General features: G+C 45.9%; 1 protein-coding gene across 1 annotated transcript in view; it reads right to left on the reverse strand.

Annotated features, from left to right (window-relative positions):
• IGFN1 (immunoglobulin like and fibronectin type III domain containing 1) overlaps nucleotides 1-20,561 on the reverse strand; it is a 47,197-nt gene extending 26,636 nt beyond the window's left edge. The window contains 10 exon segments of the mRNA XM_064272992.1: nucleotides 597-869; nucleotides 2,457-2,625; nucleotides 4,657-4,770; nucleotides 13,898-14,075; nucleotides 15,427-15,472; nucleotides 15,735-15,779; nucleotides 17,314-17,413; nucleotides 18,748-18,887; nucleotides 19,939-20,061; nucleotides 20,555-20,561. Of these exon segments, the coding sequence (XP_064129062.1) occupies nucleotides 597-869; nucleotides 2,457-2,625; nucleotides 4,657-4,770; nucleotides 13,898-14,075; nucleotides 15,427-15,472; nucleotides 15,735-15,779; nucleotides 17,314-17,413; nucleotides 18,748-18,887; nucleotides 19,939-20,061; nucleotides 20,555-20,561 (1,195 nt within the window).
• Nucleotides 20,562-20,923: the final 362 nt, after the last annotated feature.

A 20,923-nucleotide genomic window follows, 5' to 3' on the forward strand; every position in this document is an offset into this window, starting at 1 on the left:
CTTATTGAACGGCCACAAGCAGCTGCATGGTTTTTAAAAGCTTGACTTGCCCTACTGCCTGCCTTACAAATTTCCACTTTACAGTTTCCTGGGATCACTGTGAACCTGAATCTCAATCCCCAGTGGGGTTTAAGGGTGTTCTTTGGTCTGGCCCAGGGACTGCTCATCCACACTGAACCCAGGCCATTGTCCCAAGCCCTGACCAGGACTCTAGAGCCATCTTGGACCTGTGCCCCAGAGTAATTCCAAGGGCCCCGACAGAGTAGAGCAGCTGAGGAGGATTGGGTTGGCTGAAAGGGGTCTGAATATGAGAAAATTTACTTGTTTATTGTTCATCTCTGGCTCACCAAAATATAAGCCCCACAAAGACAGAGAATTTGTCAGTTCTGTTCACTAATATACCCATGTACCTAGAATACTGTCGGGCATATAATAGGTGTTCAACAAATATTTACTGAATAAATAAATACACTCACATAAAAAAAAAAAGGCTGACCAAAGGAAGCCTCACCTCCCCCTGGCCTTCCTCCTACCCTCGCCACCCTGAGATCTTGCTTTGGGGAAGGCAGGAAGAGGCAGAGGGGTGAACCACTCACCTTCAACCACCAGCCAGGCACTGGAGGCATGGAGCCCGGTGACCAGTGAATAGAGGCCCATGTCTGAGAAATGGGCCCCTTTTACCACCAGCCGGTGGGTCAGCCCGTCGGGGGACACAGTCACTTCATATTTATCGCTGCGCTGGAATGGCCGATGCTGGAAATGCCAGGTGGCATTGGGGCAGGGGCTTGAGAGAATGCACTCAAAGACAGCCCTTTCCTGCTGCTGGCAGCGGACCTCGGTCAGAGGGACCACTACCCTGGGCGGGATGGCTGCCAGGAAGCAGAACGGTGCAGTCAGCATGACGCAGTGGGGCTGTGCGCTCAGAAACCCGGGTTCAGACCAGCACAGCCACAAACCCCCGTGTTACCTTGGATGGGTCATCTCCTTACCCTAGGTGTCTATTCCCCAAATATGATATGATTTGATGTAATTACAATATTATATGATAAAATTGTTGTTGTTGTGTGCCGTTGAGTTGATTCCAACTCATAGTGACCCTAGATAACAAAGTAGAACTGCCCCACAGGGTTTCCTAGGCTGTAATTTTTATGGGAGCAGGTTGACAGTCTTTCTCTAGAGGAGCCGCTGGTAGGTTCAAACTGGGAAGCTTTCAGTTAGCAGCCAAGCATTTAACCATTTCGCCACCAGGGCTCCATATATGATAAAATGAGGAACTGTGATTAGCGATTGCCAGGTTATGGTCAGTGGGCTATTTTCAGCTCTGGAATTCCATAACCCTAAATCTAAAAAAAAAAAAAGCTCTATCTGAGGGTGAGGTGAGTACACGAAGGAAACCAATGTGCTGAGTGCCAGTACTTTATGTTTGTCAAATTATTAATCCTTATGACCACCCCTGAGGTAGGTATTATCACATCCTTTGAAACCCTGGTGGCGCAGTGGTTAAGGGCTACGGCTGCTAACCAAAAGGTCAGCAGTTCAAATCCACCAGGCACTCCTTGGAAACTCTATGGGGCAGTTCTACTCTGTCCTACAGGGTCGCTGTGAGTCGGAATCAATTCGACGGCAGTGGGTTTGATTTGGGCTTTTTGCTTTTTACAGATAGGGAAACTGAGGCTCAGAAAGGTTAAATGACTTGCCCCAATCTTACACAGCTAAGAGGCAGTCCAACCAGGATTCAAACCCTGATCTGATTAACTCCAAAGCTTGTGTTTCTTTTCCGACACCGGGTTATTTCTAGAGTATTCAAAGCCTCACCCAGGCACTCTAGGCCTGTCTGTCTTCCTCAGCCTTGATTCAGCTGTGTCTTTTATCATATGTGTGCCCAATGCTTCCCTCACACAGGCCAGTCCTTCCCTTCCAAGAGGCCTCTCAAGCTGTGCAGTGGCTTGAGGGTCATGTGTACACAAGTACTCATGAGCAGTTTGATGAGGGAAGAAGGGGCGGTTCCCAGGTGGGGAGGGGACCTGGGCGGCAGGGAAAGAAGAGGTCTGTGTAGGGCACAAGTGTGCCTAACCCGGACGCTGATTCGTGCTCGGTAGATGTGGGAGATGAGGATGGTGCATCAGAAAGGAGTGAGGTTATAGCTTGAAGGTAGGAAATTAGTTTGGATTTGATCTGGAAATAATTGTGAGCTACAGAAGGTCTATGAGCATGAGCATGACATGTTTGCTCCACATCTGTGACTATAACTCAGTAGAGCCCAGCTTAGCACCAAGAGGAGACAGACCTTGGATCAAGGCTTTTGGAAGCCAAAGCTCAGAGTTGAGCCATCTGGGTGTGCATCCCTCTCCCCAGCTTTGCTGGCATTGAGATGGGGGCCACACCACATTTATCTCCCCCGGAACACGGCACTGACATGGGCCCCACTCCCCACTTGCACAGTGAAGACCACTCACTGCTGGCCTCCAGCTCCGTGGAGAAGACTTCGGCATCCTCCACCCTGACCTGGTAAATGCCCGCGTCCTCAGGCTGCAGGTCCCGGATCTGGAAGTGGTAGCGTTTCCCCAGCTGCCGCAGGCAGTGCTTGGTCTGGTTGTCAAAGCCGAAGGGAATCATCTCGCCATCCTGAGGCCAGAGATGGAAGGGGTTTCAGAGCCTCAATCCCATCCTGGTCACAACCAGCAGTTTTCTCCCACTGGCCTGGGCATCAGACAACACATTCCTGGGACCATAAATGGGTAGCTTGCGGGGCTGGGTGGCAAGGCCCAAAGGACAGGGGAGCAGGGAGTCTGAGGCAGAGGGGAATAAACACTCTAGGAATTTCCATCACTCTTTCCATGGAGTAGGAGCCCTGGTGGTACAATGGTTAAAGCACTTGGCTGCTAACCGAAAGGTCAGCAGTTCGAACCCACCAGCTGCTCCGTGGGAGAAAGATGTGGCAGTCTGCTTCCGCAAAGATTTACAACCTTGGAAACCCTATAGGCAGTTCTGAGTTCTACTCGGTCCTACAGGGTTGCTACGAATCAGAAACGACCTGACAGCAGTGGGTTTTTTTTTCCCCCATGAAGGAGAACCCTGGTGGTGCAGTGGTTAAGAGCTACGGCTGCTAACCAAAAGATCAGCAGTTCAAATCCACCAGCAACTCCTTGGAAACCCTACGGGGCAGATCTACTCTGTCCGACAGGGTCGCTAGGAGTTGGAATCAATTCCACGGCAACAGGTTTGGTTGGTTTTGGTTCCATGGAGTAAACAATCTGCAAGCCTTATGCAAAGAGGCACCTGAAATTGCTGAGACAGAAGCTCAGGCTGCAAGTATGGCCACTAGCCAAGCTGTCCCTGCCAGGTCAGCAGGAAGACAGGAGGCAACACCGTGGCCCAGGTGTTCATTCCCCAAGGAAGACTCTCTGAGAGTGCCACCAGACAGCACTAAGGCTTTAAACCCCTGTAGTCTATACACACACCCACTTCTGCTAAGCCCTCGCTAGATTTGCTACTTGTTGAATAGTAACCAGCAGGAAACCCTGGCGGTATAGTGGTTAAGAGCTATGTCTGCTAACTAGAAGGTTGGCAGTTCAAATCCAGCCAGGCGCTCTTTGGAAACTCTATGGGGGCACTTCTACTCTGTCCTATAGGGTCACTATGAGTTGGAATTGACTCAAAGGCAATGTTTTTTTTTGGATTTGGAATAGTAACCATAGCTAACAGTCATCAGGTGCCCACGGTGGGCCAGGCACTGTCGTAGGAAATTGGAACACATCAGCAAATAAAACCAAAGATTCCTGCCCTCAGGGAGCTCAAATCCTAAATATAATAAATAAGTAAACAATATAATGTATGTTAGAAAGTGATAGAACTAGGGGAAAAAGAAAAGGGAGAGGGTTCAGGTGTGATGGGGTGGGGCTGGGGGAACGAGGTAGGAGGAACAGGGAGTCAGGGGAAGCCTCATCGAGGGTGAGGGGGTGAGCCATGTGGGTATCAGACAAAAACATGCCAGGCAGAGGGAACGGCCAGAGCAAAAGGACAGAATAGCAGGAGGGGGTCAGAGAGGCAAGGGGGAAAGCAAGTCTTGCATTATCTAATTCATCATCTCAGCACACCACGTGATGGGTCCAATATTATCCTCATTACATAAATGAGAGAAGGTCATTTTCTTGTCCAAGGTCACATAGCTAGTAAGTGGTGGAGCCAGGATGAGTCTGACTACAGAACTAGTGTCGTGCTTTACACCCCACCACCACACCTGCCCCTGGCCCCACTACCACACCTGCCCCTGGCCCCACCACCACACCTGCCCCCAGCCCCACCTGGTGACAGGTAATTACTCTTGTAGCCCATTTAAGGATGTGTCAAGTCTCTGGAGAGAGCTCTGGTATAAGGGGTGATCTTACTCAGCACCTCTTTTTACTCCCCATACCCTAGGCTAGACACAGCTTACATGGTTGCAGGCCTGGCTGGAGAGCCTGGTTGCTCAGTGAGAGGTATGGGGTCTCTCTGGAATGCTGGCACCAGGTATGACCTGACTCCAACCATAAACCCCAAGGAATGAGGGGCTCACCACCTAGGTACTTTGTTTGTTCCCACAGGGGACCCAACCACCCAGAGTTCCTCCCTCTGGGTCCTACCAGGACCCCCCTCCCATGGCTTCTCTAGCCTCACCTTATACAAGTAAATCTTGCTCTCAGGATTCTTGAGATCCAGCTCCAGGTCAAACGTTGCGATCCCGTCCTTGGTGACCTTGATGTGTCTCAAGTTGAAGATGGCGTTGATGTACTATAGGGAAGACAAGCCCACTGGAGCTCTCTCAAATCTCTCTGCAGAGAACTCCAGACACTCATGGTCCCTGGTGCCATCTCAGCCCCACAATATCCCAGTGGAGCACTCATCTGTTCATTTTACAGGTGAGGAGACTTAAACCCTACAAGGAAGGGAATTCTACAAGCTCAGAGATCAGGTCAGGAAGGCAACCAAGAAAGGAACCTAAGTGTCCAGGTGCTATGAGAACATGGTAGGGTCTTTCTAGTCATTTGTTCTTTCAACCAATAAACATTTGTTGAGCCCCTACTGTGTGCAAAGCTTTGCACTGGGACCTGTGTGAAAGCAGATCAGATAACTTGGAGGGAAGCTTGGAGGAAAGTTGAGGCACTAGATAGGAGGTTTTGATGAACCACCTTCAAGTTGATAAAATACTATTTCAGGATAATGAAAACTAGTTGTTTTCCACTCCCAGAAAAAAAAAAATGTACATAAAGCACTTAGCTTAGTGGGGCTTCATATCAGCAATCGTTAAGCTGATTTAGGTTGGGTTAAAGTCCCTGGGTAGTGCAGTTAATGCACTGGGCTGATAACAGAAAGGTTGGAGGTTTGAGTCCACCCAGAGGCACCTCGGAAGAAAGGCCTGGCAATCTAGTTCCAAAAAATCAGCCATTGAAAACCAGATGGAGGTGAGGCGGAGCCAAGATGGCGGAATAGACAGATGCTTCCGGCGAGCCCTCTTTACAACAAAGACCCGAGAAAACAAGTGAAATGAGTATATTTGTGACAAGGTGGGAGCCCTCAGCTTCAAAGGCAAGCTTAGAAAACAAACTGAGGGGCAGGGGGAGGATGAGACCGTTCAGAAGAGGAGAAGAGTTACTGGACCTGAATCACGGGGAGCCCTCAGGCACCATTCTGGGAGCAGCTGCAGCAGCGGGCTGGTACTAGCATTCGGCCACAGTTTCCTCAGGGAGAAGCAGCCAGCCACACAGCCTACTCACACCTCAGGAACCTGAGGAGAACGGTGCTCTCGGCAAAAGCTAAGTACTTGGATATATTTTACCGCGCCCCCCCACCCACAAACCAGCTTCAGCAGCTGAATTCCCTGGGTCTGAGATAGGCACTATTGAGCACCTAGAGCCATCTACCCAGCCTTGGGGAAGGAAAAAATTTGCATTTGGGGGAAAAGATGATTTGCTAGCTCCACTAACCAGGGGAGCTCAGGACAAAAGAAGCTCCTGTCCAGGCATAAACCGTCCAAGGACTTTGAGCACCTTTCCCTTCTACAGGGACCTGTATGGGCCTATTTCAGGAGAATAGGCCCTTGTTGGCAGACTCCAACCATTTCAGCTGTGCGGTGGAGAGGTGGGTGTTTGATGTTTGACATTGCTTTGCCTATTAAACAAGGTCCTCACCTACCCACATCAGGGACCTAAGGACTGGTAGCTCCACTCAGGTCACCCAGCCACCCGTGACAGTGGTCCAAAGATAACTGGTTCCTCCCAGTCCTTACAACCAAAAACTTTGGGTGCCCGTGGTCTCTCTGCAGAACCCACCCACCTGCACGCTCTAGGGAACAGGGACGTGCTTTCCTCAGAGACACTTGGGGGTCAGTTCTCAGCCCCCTGTCTTGTTCAGAGTGTGACCCCCTGCTGCGATCGGATACCAGTATATATGCCAATCACCTTTGCCCCTCTAAGACTGTAGGACAGAGCCTATACCACACACTTGATGATCAGCTACCTGGAAACCTGAGCTGAATTCATACAAGAAAACTGAATGGACTCCTAGACTGATATACCTGATAACAGCTCTAGCCAGCTGGGGACAGGACATCAGAGCTCCAAAGGCAAAAATAATCAAGCTAGCTCACTCAAGCAACCTATGGGGTATACCAAAACAAAACAAAGCAAGAAGCTATGACACAGTAAGCAAGCATAAACTAATACAATAACTTATTGATGGCCTGGTGACAACAGTCAATATCAACTCACCACAGACCATGATCACCTCAACAGGCTCTCAAAACAAAGAATCCAGGGATCTTCTAGATGAAAGTGCCTTCCTGGAATTACCAGATGCAGAATACGAAAGTTTAATACACAGAACCCTTCAAGACATCAGGAAGGAAACGAGACAATACACAGAACAAGCCAAGGAACACACAGATAAGGCAACTGAAGAAATTAGAAAGATTATTCAGGAACATAATGAAAAGTTTAATAGGCTGGAAAAATCCATAGACAGACAGCAATCAGAAATTCAGACGATTAACAATAAAATTACAGAAGTAGACAACTCAATAGAAAGTCAGAGGAGCAGAATTGACCAAGTAAGAGCTAGAATTTCTGAACACGAAGATAAATCACTTGGCACTAATATATTTGAAGAAAAATCAGATAAAAGAGTTTTTAAAAATGAGGAAACCTTAAGGATCATGTGGCACTCTATCAAGAGAAATAACCACGAGTGATTGGAGTACCAGAACAGGGAGGGATAACAGAAAATACAGAGAGAATTGTTGAAGATTTGTTGGCAGAAAACTTCCCTGATATTATGAAAGATGAGAAGATATCTATCCAAGATGCTAATTGAACTCCACATAAGGTAGATGTTAAAAGAAAGTCACCAAGACATATTATAATCAAACTTGCCAAAACCAAAGATAAAGAGAGAATTATAAGAGCAGTGAGGGATAAATGAAAAGTCACCTACAAAGGAGAGCCAATAAGAATAAGCTCGGACTACTCGGCAGAAACCATGCAGCCCAGAAGGCAATGGGATGACATATTTAAAAAATTGAAGGAAAAAAATTGCCTGCCAAGAATCATATATCCAGCAAAACTGCCTCTTAAATATGAAGGTGAAATTAACATATTTCCAGATAAACACAAGTTTAAGCAATTCGTAAAAACCAAACCAAAACTACAAGAAATACTAAAGGTAGTTCTTTGGTTAGAAAATCAATAATATCAGGTATCAACCCAAGACTAGAACACTGGACAGAGCAACCAGAAGTCAACCCAAACAGGGAAATCCAAAAACACAAAGCAAGATTACACACACACACACACACACACACACACACAAAAGCTCAAATCAGGGTAACAGTGATGTTACTATATAAAAGAAGACAAAATTAGAATAATAAAGAGGGACTAAGAAATGTAATCATACACCTTCCATATGGAGAGGAAGATACGGCAATACAAAGAATTAAAAATTAGGTTTAAATTTAGAAAAATAGGGGTAAATAATAAGGTAACCACAAAGGAGACAAACTATCCTACTCACCAAAATAAAATGCAAGAAAAAAATAGAGACTCAGCAGAAACAAAATCAACAACAACAAATATGAGGAAGGGGCAATATATAAAGATAATCTACCCAGCACATAAAATTAAGTGGGAAAAAGAAACTGTCAACAACACACACAAAAAAAAAGACATCAAAATGATAGCACTAAATTCATACCTATCCATAATTACCCTGAATGTAAATGGACTAAATGCACCAATAAAGAGACAGAGAGTGGCAGAATGGATTAAAAAACAAGATCTGTCTATATGCTGCCTACAAGAGACATACCTTAGACTTAGACACAAACAAACTAAAACTCAAAGGATGGAAAAAATATATCAAGCAAACAACAATCAAAAAAGAGCAGGAGTGGCAATATTAATTTCTGACAAAATAGACTTTAAAGTTAAATCCATCATAAAGGATAAGGAAGGACACTATACAATGATTAAAGGGACAATACACCAAGAAGAGATAAACATATTAAACATTTATGCACCCAATGACAGGGCTGCAAGATACACAAAATAAACCCTATCAGCATTGAAAAGTGAGATAGACAGCTCCACAATAATAGTAGGAGTCCTCAATACACCACTTTCAGTGAACGACGGACATCCAGAAAGAAGCTCAATAAAGACACGGAAGATCTAAATGCCACAATCAACCAACTTGACCTCATAGACATATACAGAACACTCCACCCAACAGCAACCAACTATACTTTCTTTTCTAGTGCTCATGGAACATTCTCTAGAATAGACCACATATTAGGTCATAAAGCAAGCCTTAGCAGAATCCAAAACATTGAAACATTACAAAGCATCTTCTCTGACCATAAGGCCAGAAAAGTGGAAATCAATAACGGGAAAAGCAGGGAAAAGAAATCAAACACTTAGAAACTGAACAATACCCTGCTCAAAAAAGACCAGATTATAGAAGACATTAAGGATGGAATAAAGAAATTCACAGAATCCAATGAGAATGAAAACACTTCCTATCAGAACCTTTGGGACACAGTGAAAGCAGTGCTCAGAGGTCAATTTATATCAATGAATGCACACATCCAAAAAGAAGAAAGGGCCAAAATCAAAGAATTATCCCTACAACTTGAACAAATAGAAAGAGAGAAACCCCCAGGCACCAGGAGAAAACAAATAATAAAAATTAGAGCCGAACTAAATGAAATAGAAAACAGAAAAACAATCGAAAGAATTAACAAGACCAAAACCTAGTTTTTTGAAAAAATCAACAAAATTGATAAACCAGTGGCCAAACTGACAAAAGAAAAACAGGAGAGGAAGCAAATAACCCAAATAAGAAATGAGATGGGCGATATCACAACAGACCCAACTGAAATTAAAAGAAACATACCAAAACATACAATTTTACTATGAAAAATTGTACTCAAACAAATTTGAAAACCTAGAAGAAATGGATGAATTCCTAGAAACACACTACCTACCTAAACTAACACAAACAGAGGTAGAACAACTAAATAGACCCATAACAAAAGAAGAGATTGAAAAGGTAATCAAAAACTCCCAACAACAACAACAAAAAAGTCCTGGTCTAGATGGCTTCACTGCAGAGTTCTACCAAACTTTCAGAGAAGAGTTAGCACCACTACTACTAAAGGTATTTCAGAGCATAGACAAGGATGGAATACTACCATACTTGTTCTGTGAAGCCACCATATATATCCCTGACACCAAAAGCAGGTAAAGACACCACAAGAAAAGAAAATTATAGACCTATATCCCTCATGAAGGTAGATGTAAAAATTCTCAACAAAATTCTAGCCAATAGAATTCAACAACATATCAAAAAAATAATTCACCATGACCAAGTGGGATTCATACCAGGTATGCAGGGATGGTTCAACATCAGAAAAACAATTAATGTAATCCACCACATAAAAGACAAAAGACCACACAAAAGTCAAAAGACAAGAATCACACGATTTTATCAATTGATGCAGAAAAGGCATTTGACAAAATTCAACACACATTCGTGACAAAAACTCTCAGCAAACTAGGAATAGAAGGAAAATTCCTCAACATAATAAAGGGCATTTATACAACGCCAACAGCCAACATCACCCTAAATGGAGAGAGCCTGAAAGCATTCCCACTGAGATCGGGAACCAGACAAGGGTGCCCTTTATCACCACTCTTTTTCAACATTGTGCTGGAAGTCCTAGCCAGAGCAAGTAGGCTAGATGAAGAAATAAAGGGCATCCAGATTGGCAAGGAAGAAGTAAAAGTATCTCTATTTACAGATGACATGATCTTATACACAGAAAACCCTAAGGAATCCTCCAGAAAACTACTGAAGCTAATAGAAGAGTTCATCAGAGTATCAGGATACAAGATAAAAAAAACTTACAAAAATCAGGTGGATTCCTCTACACCAACAAAAAGAACATCGAAGAGGAAATCACCAAATCAATGCCATTTACAGTAGCCCCCAAGAAGATAAATACTTACGAATAAATCTTACCAGAGATGTAAAAGACTTATACAAAGAAAACTACAGTACACTTCTGCAAGAAACCAAAAGAGACTTACATAAGTGGAAAAACATACCTTCCTCATGGATAGAAAGACTTAACATTATAAAAATGTCTATTCCACCAAAAGCGATCTATACATTTAATGCAATTCCAATCCAAATTCCAACGACATTCTTTAATGAGATGGAGAAACAAATCACCAACTTCATATGGAAGTCAAAGAGGCCCTGGATAAATAAGGCATTACTGAAAAAGAGGAACTAAGTGGGAGGCCTTACTTTACCTGATTTTAGAAACTATTATACCACCACAGTAGTCAAAACAGCCCGGTACTGGTACAGCAACAGATACATAGACCAATGGAACAGAATTGAGATTCCAGACATAAATCCATCCACATATGAGCAGTTGATATTTGACAAAGGCCCCAAAACAGTTAAATGGGGGAAAAGACAGTCTTTTTAACAAATGGTGCTGGCATAACTGATATCCATCTGCAAAAAAATGAAACAAGACCCATACCTCACTCCATGCACAAAAACGAGCTCAAAATGGATCAAAGACCTAAATATAAAATCTAAAACGATAAAGATCATGGAAGAAAAAATAGGGACAACGTTAGGAGCCCTAATACATGGCATAAACAGTATAGAAAACATTATTAAGAACATAGAAGAAAAACGAGATAACTGGGAGCCCGTAAAAATCAAACACCTATGCTCATCCAAGGACTTCACCAAAAGAGTAAAAAGACTACCTACAGACTGGGGAAAAGTTTTTAGCTATGACGTTTCCGATCAGCGTCTGATCTCTAAAATCTACATGATACTGCAAAAACTCAACTACAAAAAGACAAATAACCCTATTAAAAAATGGGCAAAGGATATGAATAGACACTTCACTAAAGAAGACATTCAGGTAGCTAACAGATACATGAGGAAATGTTCACGATCATTAGCCAATAGAGAAATGCAGATCAAAACTACAATGAGATTTCATCTCACTCCAACAAGGATGGCATTAATCCAAAAAACACAAAATAATAAACGTTGGAGAGGCTGCGGAGAGACTGGAACACTTATACACTGCTGGTGGGAATGTCAAATGGTACAACCACTTTGGAAATCGATTTGGCACTTCCTTAAAAAGCTAGAAATAGAACTACCATATGATCCAGCAGTCCCACTCCTCAGAATATATCCTAGAGAAATAAGAGCCTTTACACAAACAGATATATGCACACCCATGTTTATTGCAGCACTGTTTACAGTAGCAAAAAGATGGAAGCAACCAAGGTGCCCATCAACGGATGAATGGATAAATTATACTATATTCACACAGTGGAATACCACGCATCGATAAAGAACAACGAGGAATCTGTGAAACACTTCATAACATGGAGGAACCTGGAAGGCATTATGCTGAGTGAAATTAGTCAGTTGCAAAAGGACAAATATTGTAGAAGACCACTATTGTGAGAACTTGAGAAATAGTTTAAACTGAGAAGAAAACATTCTTTTGTGGTTACGATAGGAGGGAGGGAGGAAGGGTGGGAGAGGTGTATTCACTAATTAGACAGTAGATAAGAACTATTTTAGGTGAAGGGAAAGACAACACACAATACAGGGGAGGTCAGCACAACTGGACTAAACCAAAAGCAAAGAAGTTTCCTGAATAAACTGAATGCTTCGAAGGCCAGTGTAGCAGGGGCAGGGGTTTGGGGACCATGATTTCAGGGGACATCTAAGTCAATTGGCATAATAAAATCTATGAAGAAAACATTCTGTATCCCACTTTGTAGAGTGGCATCTTGGGTCTTAAACGGTAGCAAGCAGCCATCTAAGATGCATCAATTGGTCTCAACCCACCTGGATCAAAGGAGAATGAAGAACACCGAGGACATAAGGTAGTTACAAGCCCATGAGACTGAAAGGGCCACATGAACCAGAGACTACATCAGCCTGAGACCAGAAGAACCAGATGGTGCCCGGCTACAATCGATGGCTGCCCTGACAGGGAACACAACAGCGAACCCCTGAGGGAGCAGGAGAGCAGTGGGATGCAAACCCCAAATTCTCATAAAAAGACCAGACTTAATGGTCTGACTGAGACTAGAAGGACCCCGGTGGTCATGGCCCCCAGGCCTTCCATTGGCCCAGGACAGGAACCATTCCTGAAGCCAACTCTTCAGACATGGATTGGACTGGACAATGGGTTGGAGAGGGATGCTGGTGAGGAGTGAGTTTCTTGCATCAGGTGGACATTTAAGACTACGTTGGCATCTCCTGCCTGGAAGGTAGATGAGAGGGTAGGGGGGGTTAGAAGCTAGTGAAATGGACATGAAAAGAGAGAGTGGAGGGAGAGAGCGGTGTGTCTCATTGTGGGGAGAGTAATTGGGAGTGTGTAGCAAGGTGAATATGAGTTTTTATGTGAGAGACTGACATGATTTGTAAACTTTCACTTAAAGCACAATAAAAATTACAAAAAAGAAAAAAAGAAAACGAGATGGAGCACAGTTCTAACTCTGACACACATTGGGTGGCCATGAGATGGAGTCAACTCGATGGCACCTGGTTTGGTTTCAGTTTATAGTTAGGTTAGGTGCAGGGAAGAAATTCCTATACAGTTTATAAGGCACTGGAATGAGAGCACTAACAGAGACTGTGATATTCCCTTCAGTGGATGGCTTTGAAAAATAAGACAGGTACTCATGTCATAAGGAGCCCTGGTGACACAACGGTTAAGCCCTGGCTGCTAAAGAAAAGACTGGCAGTTTGAACCCACCCACCTGCTCAGAGGGTGAAAGACCTGGCGATCTGCTTCCTTAAAGATTACAGCCAAGAAAACCCAGGGCAGTTCAACTCTGTCACTTGAGGTTGCCATGAGTGGGAAGCAACACACGGCACCCAATAAAAACACTGATATGTGGTGGTGATGATGATGACATTAAGCCCCACTAGGCTAAGTGTCTTATGTACAAATTCATCCTTTCAGCAACCCTGAGGGGTAGAAAAAGCTATAATCCTCATTTCACAAATAAGGAAACCGAGGCACAGAGGTCATAACTCTTCCAAAGCCCCAGAGTTTAGTAAGCAGCAGAGCCATGTTTCAAAGCCAGCAGACACCTGACTTGGGAGCCTAGCTCCTTAGTAAGAAGCCACATTTGTGGAGCCGGGACCTGGAGCTAGATAGATGAGTGCCTGCTCCACACGTCCACCTCCGCATAACTAGGTTCCCCAGTTCTGCCTCCAAGCTCAACTCCTGGTCTGCGCCCCAGAGCGCACCTGCGCACCGGCGTGCTGTGCGGGCGGAGGGGGCAGGGGCGGGTACCTGCGCCATCTTGACCTCGCGCTCCTTCGGCATCACCTGCAGCTCGTGCAGCATGCCCCGGTAGTCCACGACGCCGTACTTCATGCAAATCCGTTCGTAGTCTTTCCGGTCCGCAGTCATCAGCAGCTGCCACACCTGCTCCAGGTCTATCTTCTTCTCTGGGGCTGGGAGCGGGGCCCTGGGGAGCAAGGCAGGCAGGTCAGAGGTCAGGGGAGCCCCAGGTGCTGGTCACCGAGTCCTGGCATCCTAGGGGGCCTGGGGAGCTGCTCTAGCTGTGCCTTCCTGCGAGGAGCAAATGGACACAGGGACTGGAAAACTGTGACTATAACCACAGGTCAGGGACTGGAAGGAGCCAGAGATGGGCAGGTGTGAGCCTCAGCCCATACTCCCAGCTTTCACTGGTGAAACTCTGCTACTAATAGTTTGCATTTAATTTCTGAGTAGGATGTATTTAGAAAGAAAAAGTGTTCTGTTCTTTTAAAAAAAAAAAAATTTTTTTTTTTTTTTTAATCACTCTTCTAGTGGAGCATTTTTGAGTAAATCATGGCCCAGAAAGGAGAGGTGATTAAAGACCAGTTGCCTGGAGTTGACTTTGACTCCTGGCGACCCCATGTTTTCAGAGTAGAGCTATGCTCCATAGGGTTTTCAGTGGCTGATTTTTTGGAAGTTGATTGCTAGGCCTTTCTTCTGAGGCACCTCTGAGCGGATTTGAGCCTCCAGCCTTTTGGTTAGCAGCTGAGCACATTAACCGTTTGTACCACCCAGGGACTTTGGAGAGATGATTAGCTCAAGGATATGGAGCTGAAATTCAGTGGCAGAGCTGGACCCAGAATTCCCAGACCAGTGCGCTTTCCATCCTCCTGCCTGCTCCCAGGAGTCAAACTTCCCTGAATGTGTTGGAGGGTCAAGACTTAGCATAGCTTGCTTATGGAAGTGGCAGGGGACAGACATAGGCGTCAGTAGGGTTGCTGTCATCCCTCCTCCCATGGATCTCTTCCTTACCAGACCATACAGAATCCTTAGTGATGTTTTTTGTACTAATGTTATTTGTCAGTTGTAATTCCCATATATCACTTCTTTTTTTCCTTTAATCGCTATTGCATTCTCAAAAAAGTTATTGATACAGGTTCACGAATACTATTTATCACAATATTGTAGCTAAAACACCATAAAACTTGACAATCGGCAAAGATAAAAACATTAGCAGCAATGAAAACAACAGCGCGTGCTTTAAGCTTGGGCTTGTAGTGTGTGCAGGTGAAACCACGTGACTCAAAGAGTCGTTGTTATTGGGTAATAATGACATCTCTGACCAGAGTGCATTAAAAGGCTCAAAAAATAAATCAGCATAGAGTTTTAACCTTGTAGGTATGTTGAAAAATGTTTATGTTGTTACAACTAACTACAGGGATGTTTTGATAGACAGTCATTTTGGTGTCACCCCTCTGACAGTGTTACCTGGTACAGTCTGCACCCCCCCCCCGCCACACACCCCCTTAGTGACGCCGCTGGGGCAGACCAAGACTCACCTCTTTTTCAGCATCTTCCGGAAGTCTATCAGCTCCTTTCTGAGGTCTAGAAAAGGATCAGAAATGAGGCCCTAGTCCCTGGGTGGGAAGCCCAGGGCTTAATGCAGGGCTCTTCTGTAGAAAGAGGGTAGGGAGGTGATGGGAGGAGGACCTGTGGTCCTAGGCTGGCAACAGCGCTCTCCTGTGGACTGGTGGTGACCCACAAGGTGTGCGGGTTTTGGGGAGGGGGTTGGCCAGTTGGGGAGCAACAGGCAAGGGGTAGCCCATCTCCCCAAGGCCACAAGGAGATTTCTAACAAGTCCACCTACCCTCTGGGGGTTCGTTCTGCCTCTTCCGACTCTTCCGAAAGCCAACTGGACCATTCAGGGAGGAGGGGAAGGAGTTGACGTGGATAGGCAGGGAGAAAGGCAAGATACATTGATGGCCTTCCTAAGAAACTGACTGAACACCAGGGCCCTGACCTCCCTACCCTCCTTGGAGGCCAGCAACACCCCACCAAGAGGATGGAGCAGGGCAAGGGTTGTCCATGAGCTTTGATACCCCAGGGCCTTAGCAGGATGAATGGGAACAGACCTGATAACCATCTCATGCAGGAGAGGCACACTCACATGCCTACAGGGGCCAGGGAAGTGGCAAAAATGAGGGAAGTGGCCACTGGTGACCACAATAAACTGAAGAACATCTAAAGGGAAGCAGTTGCCCTTTCTTTCCACCTGAGAGCTGCCATTTCAAGGTGTAGGACCAATATAGTCAAATATGTTAGACACTGCTGGTCCTGCAGCCATTCCTAATGTCCTTCTTCTTTGCCCACTTCCACTAGAGAGGCTGGAAAAGCTAAATATTTGCCTTCCCAGCTTCCCTTGCAACTAGAGGTAGTCACGTGACACTGTTCTGACCAATGAGATGTAAGCAGAAGTCTCTAAGGCATTCCTGAGAAAGCTTTTGCTTTCTTGATAAAAGGGGGAGATGTAACTGAAGCCTCCTCTTTCCCCTTCTTCCTGTCTTGAACGTGGGTTACGTTTGGATCTGCAGCAGCCATCTTTTGACTATGAGGTGACAAATCAATTGCTAAGGATGGCAAAGCAGTAAGACAGCAAGAGTTTGGCTGTTTGGTCACAGCAGTGAGCTGTGTTATGAGCCCTGGACTCTTTTTTATGTGAAGTAATTAAAAGGCTTTATTTCTTGCTACTCTTTGTGGAGTTGTCTACTACTTGTAGGCAAAAGCATAACCAACGGAGGGACTAGATCTGCTTTTCAAGAGACGTCTAACCCAGACGTCTATCTTCCAAAAATTACATGTTAACGATTAATTCTAAAAAAAATGCAAGCAGTGTGTAAATCAAACAAAACATGTCTGAGAGAAAAATTTGGCCTTTCTATTACCTGTTTGCCACCTCTGGCATGTTGTTGTTGCTGTTAGGTACTGTCGAGTCAGTTCTGACTTATAACGACAATGCTACAGGACAGATTAGGACTGCCCCATAAGGTTTTCAAGGATCAGCTAGTTGATTTGAACTGCCAACCTTTTGGTTAGCAGCCAAGTTCTTAACCTCTATGCTGCCAGGGCTCCCATGTAAAACATCCTCTGACAGGGGAGAAACTGAGGTCCAGAGAGGAAAACAAAACCCACTGAATGAGTTAGCAGAAGATCCAAGACTGAAAACCAACTTCCAGGTCCTGACCTCATTCCACTGAACCAAGAGCACATCATTCAAAGCATCTGCAACCCAGTGCTTGCCAAGTGTGCCCATACGCAGGGTTAGCGTGCAGGTAGGTGGAACGAAGGGCTTCCTCTCCTCCTCGCACTGGCTGCACGGTCCCTGGTTCCTCCGAGTCTCTCTGGGGAGGAAGCCAGGGCTGACCCCTGTGCATGGATTAGACAGGCACCTTCAATGACGGTGAGCCTCGCGGAGCACGAAGCCTCTCCGCACATGTTCACTGCTCTGCAGCGGTACAGGTCTGTGTCCTCGCCTGTCAGCTTGATGATCTGCAGAGAGGGCAAGGGCAGGGGAACAGGGCTAGCACCTCCCCGCCCTCCATTCACTAGACATGACTGTGCCAGGGGTATAAAGAGGAAAAAGACATGGTCCTTGTCCTCACGGAGCTCAGTCTTCATCTGGAGAGATAGACCTCAAAACAGAAAACAGGACTAGGACAGGGGCTGGATGTACCAACTCTTTGCCATCAGTGGCAATGTCGTGTGGTAGAATGAGCTATATTTGAGTCAGATGGATCTGGTACCTAATACCATCAGATATTACTGGCTGTGGGACCCTGGGCAAGTTACTTAACCTCTCTGAACTTTAATTTCTTTGCTTGTGATATTGGGATAATCACACCTCAAAAAGTAGTGAGTGGGTTTATTTTAATGGGGGAGGAACAACTCAGAAAAGGAGAGTGAGAATGGTTGCACAACTTGAAGAATGTAATCAGTCTCACCGAACTATACATGTAGAAATAGTTGAATTGGTGGATGTGTTTCTGTGTACATTTTCAACAACAACAACAACAAAAAATAAAATTAAAAAAAAAAGGTAGTGAGTGAGTAGTCAGGATTAAATCATATAAATGATGTCAGAATGTCAAATGCTTAGCCCAGCCTGGTACACAGCAGGTATTCAATGATCAGTAGCTACAATATTACTAATATTTATGAACATTGATTGAGTGCTCACTATAGGCCAGGCACTGGCTAGACGCATTATATATGCCATTAATCTTCATAACAACCCTGTAAAGTAGGTGTTACTATTGCCCTAGAGTCCCTGGGTGGTGCAGTTAACGCACTCAGTTGCTAACCAAAAGGTTCGTGTTCAAGTCCACCCAAAGAAAGAAAGGCCTGGTGATATATTTCTGAAAAATCAGCCATTGAAAACCCTATGGAGCACAGTTCTACTCTGACACACATGGGGTCACCATGAGTTAGAGTTGACTTGAGTGCAACTACTTATTACTATTATTATTACCCCACTTCACAGATTAGGAAATAGAGGTACTCACCCAAGGGGTAAATAACTTGCCAAGGCCACACAATTAGTAGGTGGCAAAGCTGGGATTGTAACCCAGGCAGTCTGACTCTAGACCTTGTCCTCTTAAGTTCCAGTCTACCTGCCTCTCAGGGTAGCAACAGGGGCACCTGTCAGCCTGCCAGATCCAGTCCTGGTGCAGGTGACCTCGAGCGACAGGATGGAGTTGAGTGGACTTCACCTCAACTAAGAATATCTCTTGCTCCTCTAGGAATTGGAGACTGCCAAGGAGAACTTCAAAGGGATGTGATGAGATGGATAGTCCCTGGTCAGGGGGAGAAGCCAGGGTTCTTACCTGCAGGACATGCTCCTTGCTGCCAGGGGCAGAAGAGATTTGGTACTTGCTGGGATCACTGAGATCACCTTTCGTGCGCTCCCAATGCACCTTGGGTCTGGGCTCCCCGCATACCACAGCCCGAAAGATGGCATTTTTCCCTGTGGCAGGAAGAGGAAGAGGCAGGCCAGGAGGGGGACGTATTGGGGGAGGGGGTTGTTAGATTTTAACGTATGTGTATCCTCACTGCTCTAGGTATTTCAACTGCCCATTCCAAGAAGGGTACTGGGCTGGGAAGGAGATGAGGTTTTGTGGGCCCTGTGTTTACTCACTACCGGGGAGATGTCAACTTTGGAGAGAAATGGCTGTTTGGTGCCCAGAAGGACCAGTCCTGAGGCACAGGATTCTAGCCCCAGAAGAGACTGGAAGCCTCAGAGCCACTCACCCTCAAGGAAGCACTTAGGCTTTCCCCAGGAGCATCTCAGAAGGCAACAGTATTGATTGAAGGCCCAGGGGCCCTTCCCAACCATGAGAGACTAAACTTCTCACAATTTTGTTGAGTATGGACTTGAAGTCAGATTTAGTAAAATAAAGCTAATGTTCTTTTTCTTTTACCAGAATGTTGTGACTAAAATTCATGACAGGGACCTGTGTTGGGGAAACAACACCAGTTCCCACCTCTTCCCCCACAGCCTTTATCCCACCACTTTCCTGGACACTTTGTTCATGTGGCCTTCTAGAATGGCCTTTATAGCCCAGCCTGTGAGCCACTGGGGGCTTGGCTTGCTGAAGGCAGGGGTTGGGAAGTGTCAATATTAACTTAGTTTCAGCAGTACATCTCTGCAGCTGTGGCCTTGGAGCAGGGAGAGGGGAGAGAGGAGCTAGTGAGCACCACAACCTCTCCCCTGTCCCCAATTAATATTTCCCCATCCTGGTCTTACCCCAAAATATTTCCTGTATCAGTATAGGCATCGTACCGCTTCACTCTCTGTACCCACTCTGCTCCCCAGGCCCCTTGCCCCTTCTCGGAATCCAGGCAGATGGGTGCCCCACAGGCATAGAGGGTTCTGGGACACACTCTTGGCCAGGTGATAGACCTAGGGTGGGGAGACCAGCCCAGGAAGGTGGGTGTCTAAGCCTTCTTCCTGTGCATGCTAGGAGGTAAGATCAGGGGTCTTGCCTCCTCTTAGCAGCTCCCCTCCCAGTCCTCACCCTCCTGCAGAGCCAAAGTGACGGGCTTCTGCTGAAAGTCCGGCATGCTGCATCCTTCAGGGATCTTCTCCACCAGCTGCTGGATGCTCACCCCAGGGACAGAGGACTTCTTGAGGGGCTTCCCTGGGGAAGGCAGGAGAGAGGGGGATGGGCTTCTCTGCAGAATGGAGCATCCACCTGCTCACCCAAGGAGCAAGAACTGCCTTCTCTATCCTGTTGCTGGGACAAGGTTGGCACTCATAGCATCTCCTGTGAACAGTACATTTTACTTTTCTAGTGAGAATCTGGGTGGTGACCCTCCGGCGGTGTGAATGGAGCCCCTGGAAAGCAGGCAAGGTGCACCCTGGGAAGAGCCTGAGCGTGTCACCGGGGGAAAGTTGCAGAAAGGATGGTTGCATCAGGTTCCTTCTCAGGAAGCAGGAGCCACGTGAGGGCTCTGCCCACTCTACTCGGGAAAACAAATCCAAAACCAAAGCCAAAGCTAAAGAAAGCAGAGACAGGTGAGTCCCCGAAGACCTCTGACCCCTGCCCCTTCCATCCTCTTCACACCGGTAGGAGCCCCAATAAGGGGCTGAGGATGAGAGTGCGGGAGGAAGCAAGAAGTTAGTTCTCTCACCTGCCATAGTTGGGGCTCTTCTTAGGCTACTCTGAGGGTAGAGGCTGGTCTCCTGAGAATAGAAGATAGAATTGCTTATGAGTGATCCAGGCTGGTCTTATCCCACCTCTCCCAGCCCATCAGTGCATCAGCCAATATCTGGGGTGGGAGCTGGGAAGAGCTGCTACCCCCAAGAAGGTCTTATCTACCTCAAACTGATGACACTGATTGGTGTCCTGCAATGCCCTGTTGCTAGGTGCCATCAAGTCAGTTCCCACTCATAGTGACTCTATGTACAATGGAACAAAACACTGCCCGGTCCTGCACCATCCTCACAATCGCTGCTATGTCTGAGTTCATTGCTGCAGCCACAGTGTCAATCCATCTCCT

The sequence above is a fragment of the Loxodonta africana genome, chromosome 20, assembly GCF_030014295.1.
Source record: "Loxodonta africana isolate mLoxAfr1 chromosome 20, mLoxAfr1.hap2, whole genome shotgun sequence".
NCBI classification, from domain to species: domain Eukaryota; kingdom Metazoa; phylum Chordata; class Mammalia; order Proboscidea; family Elephantidae; genus Loxodonta; species Loxodonta africana.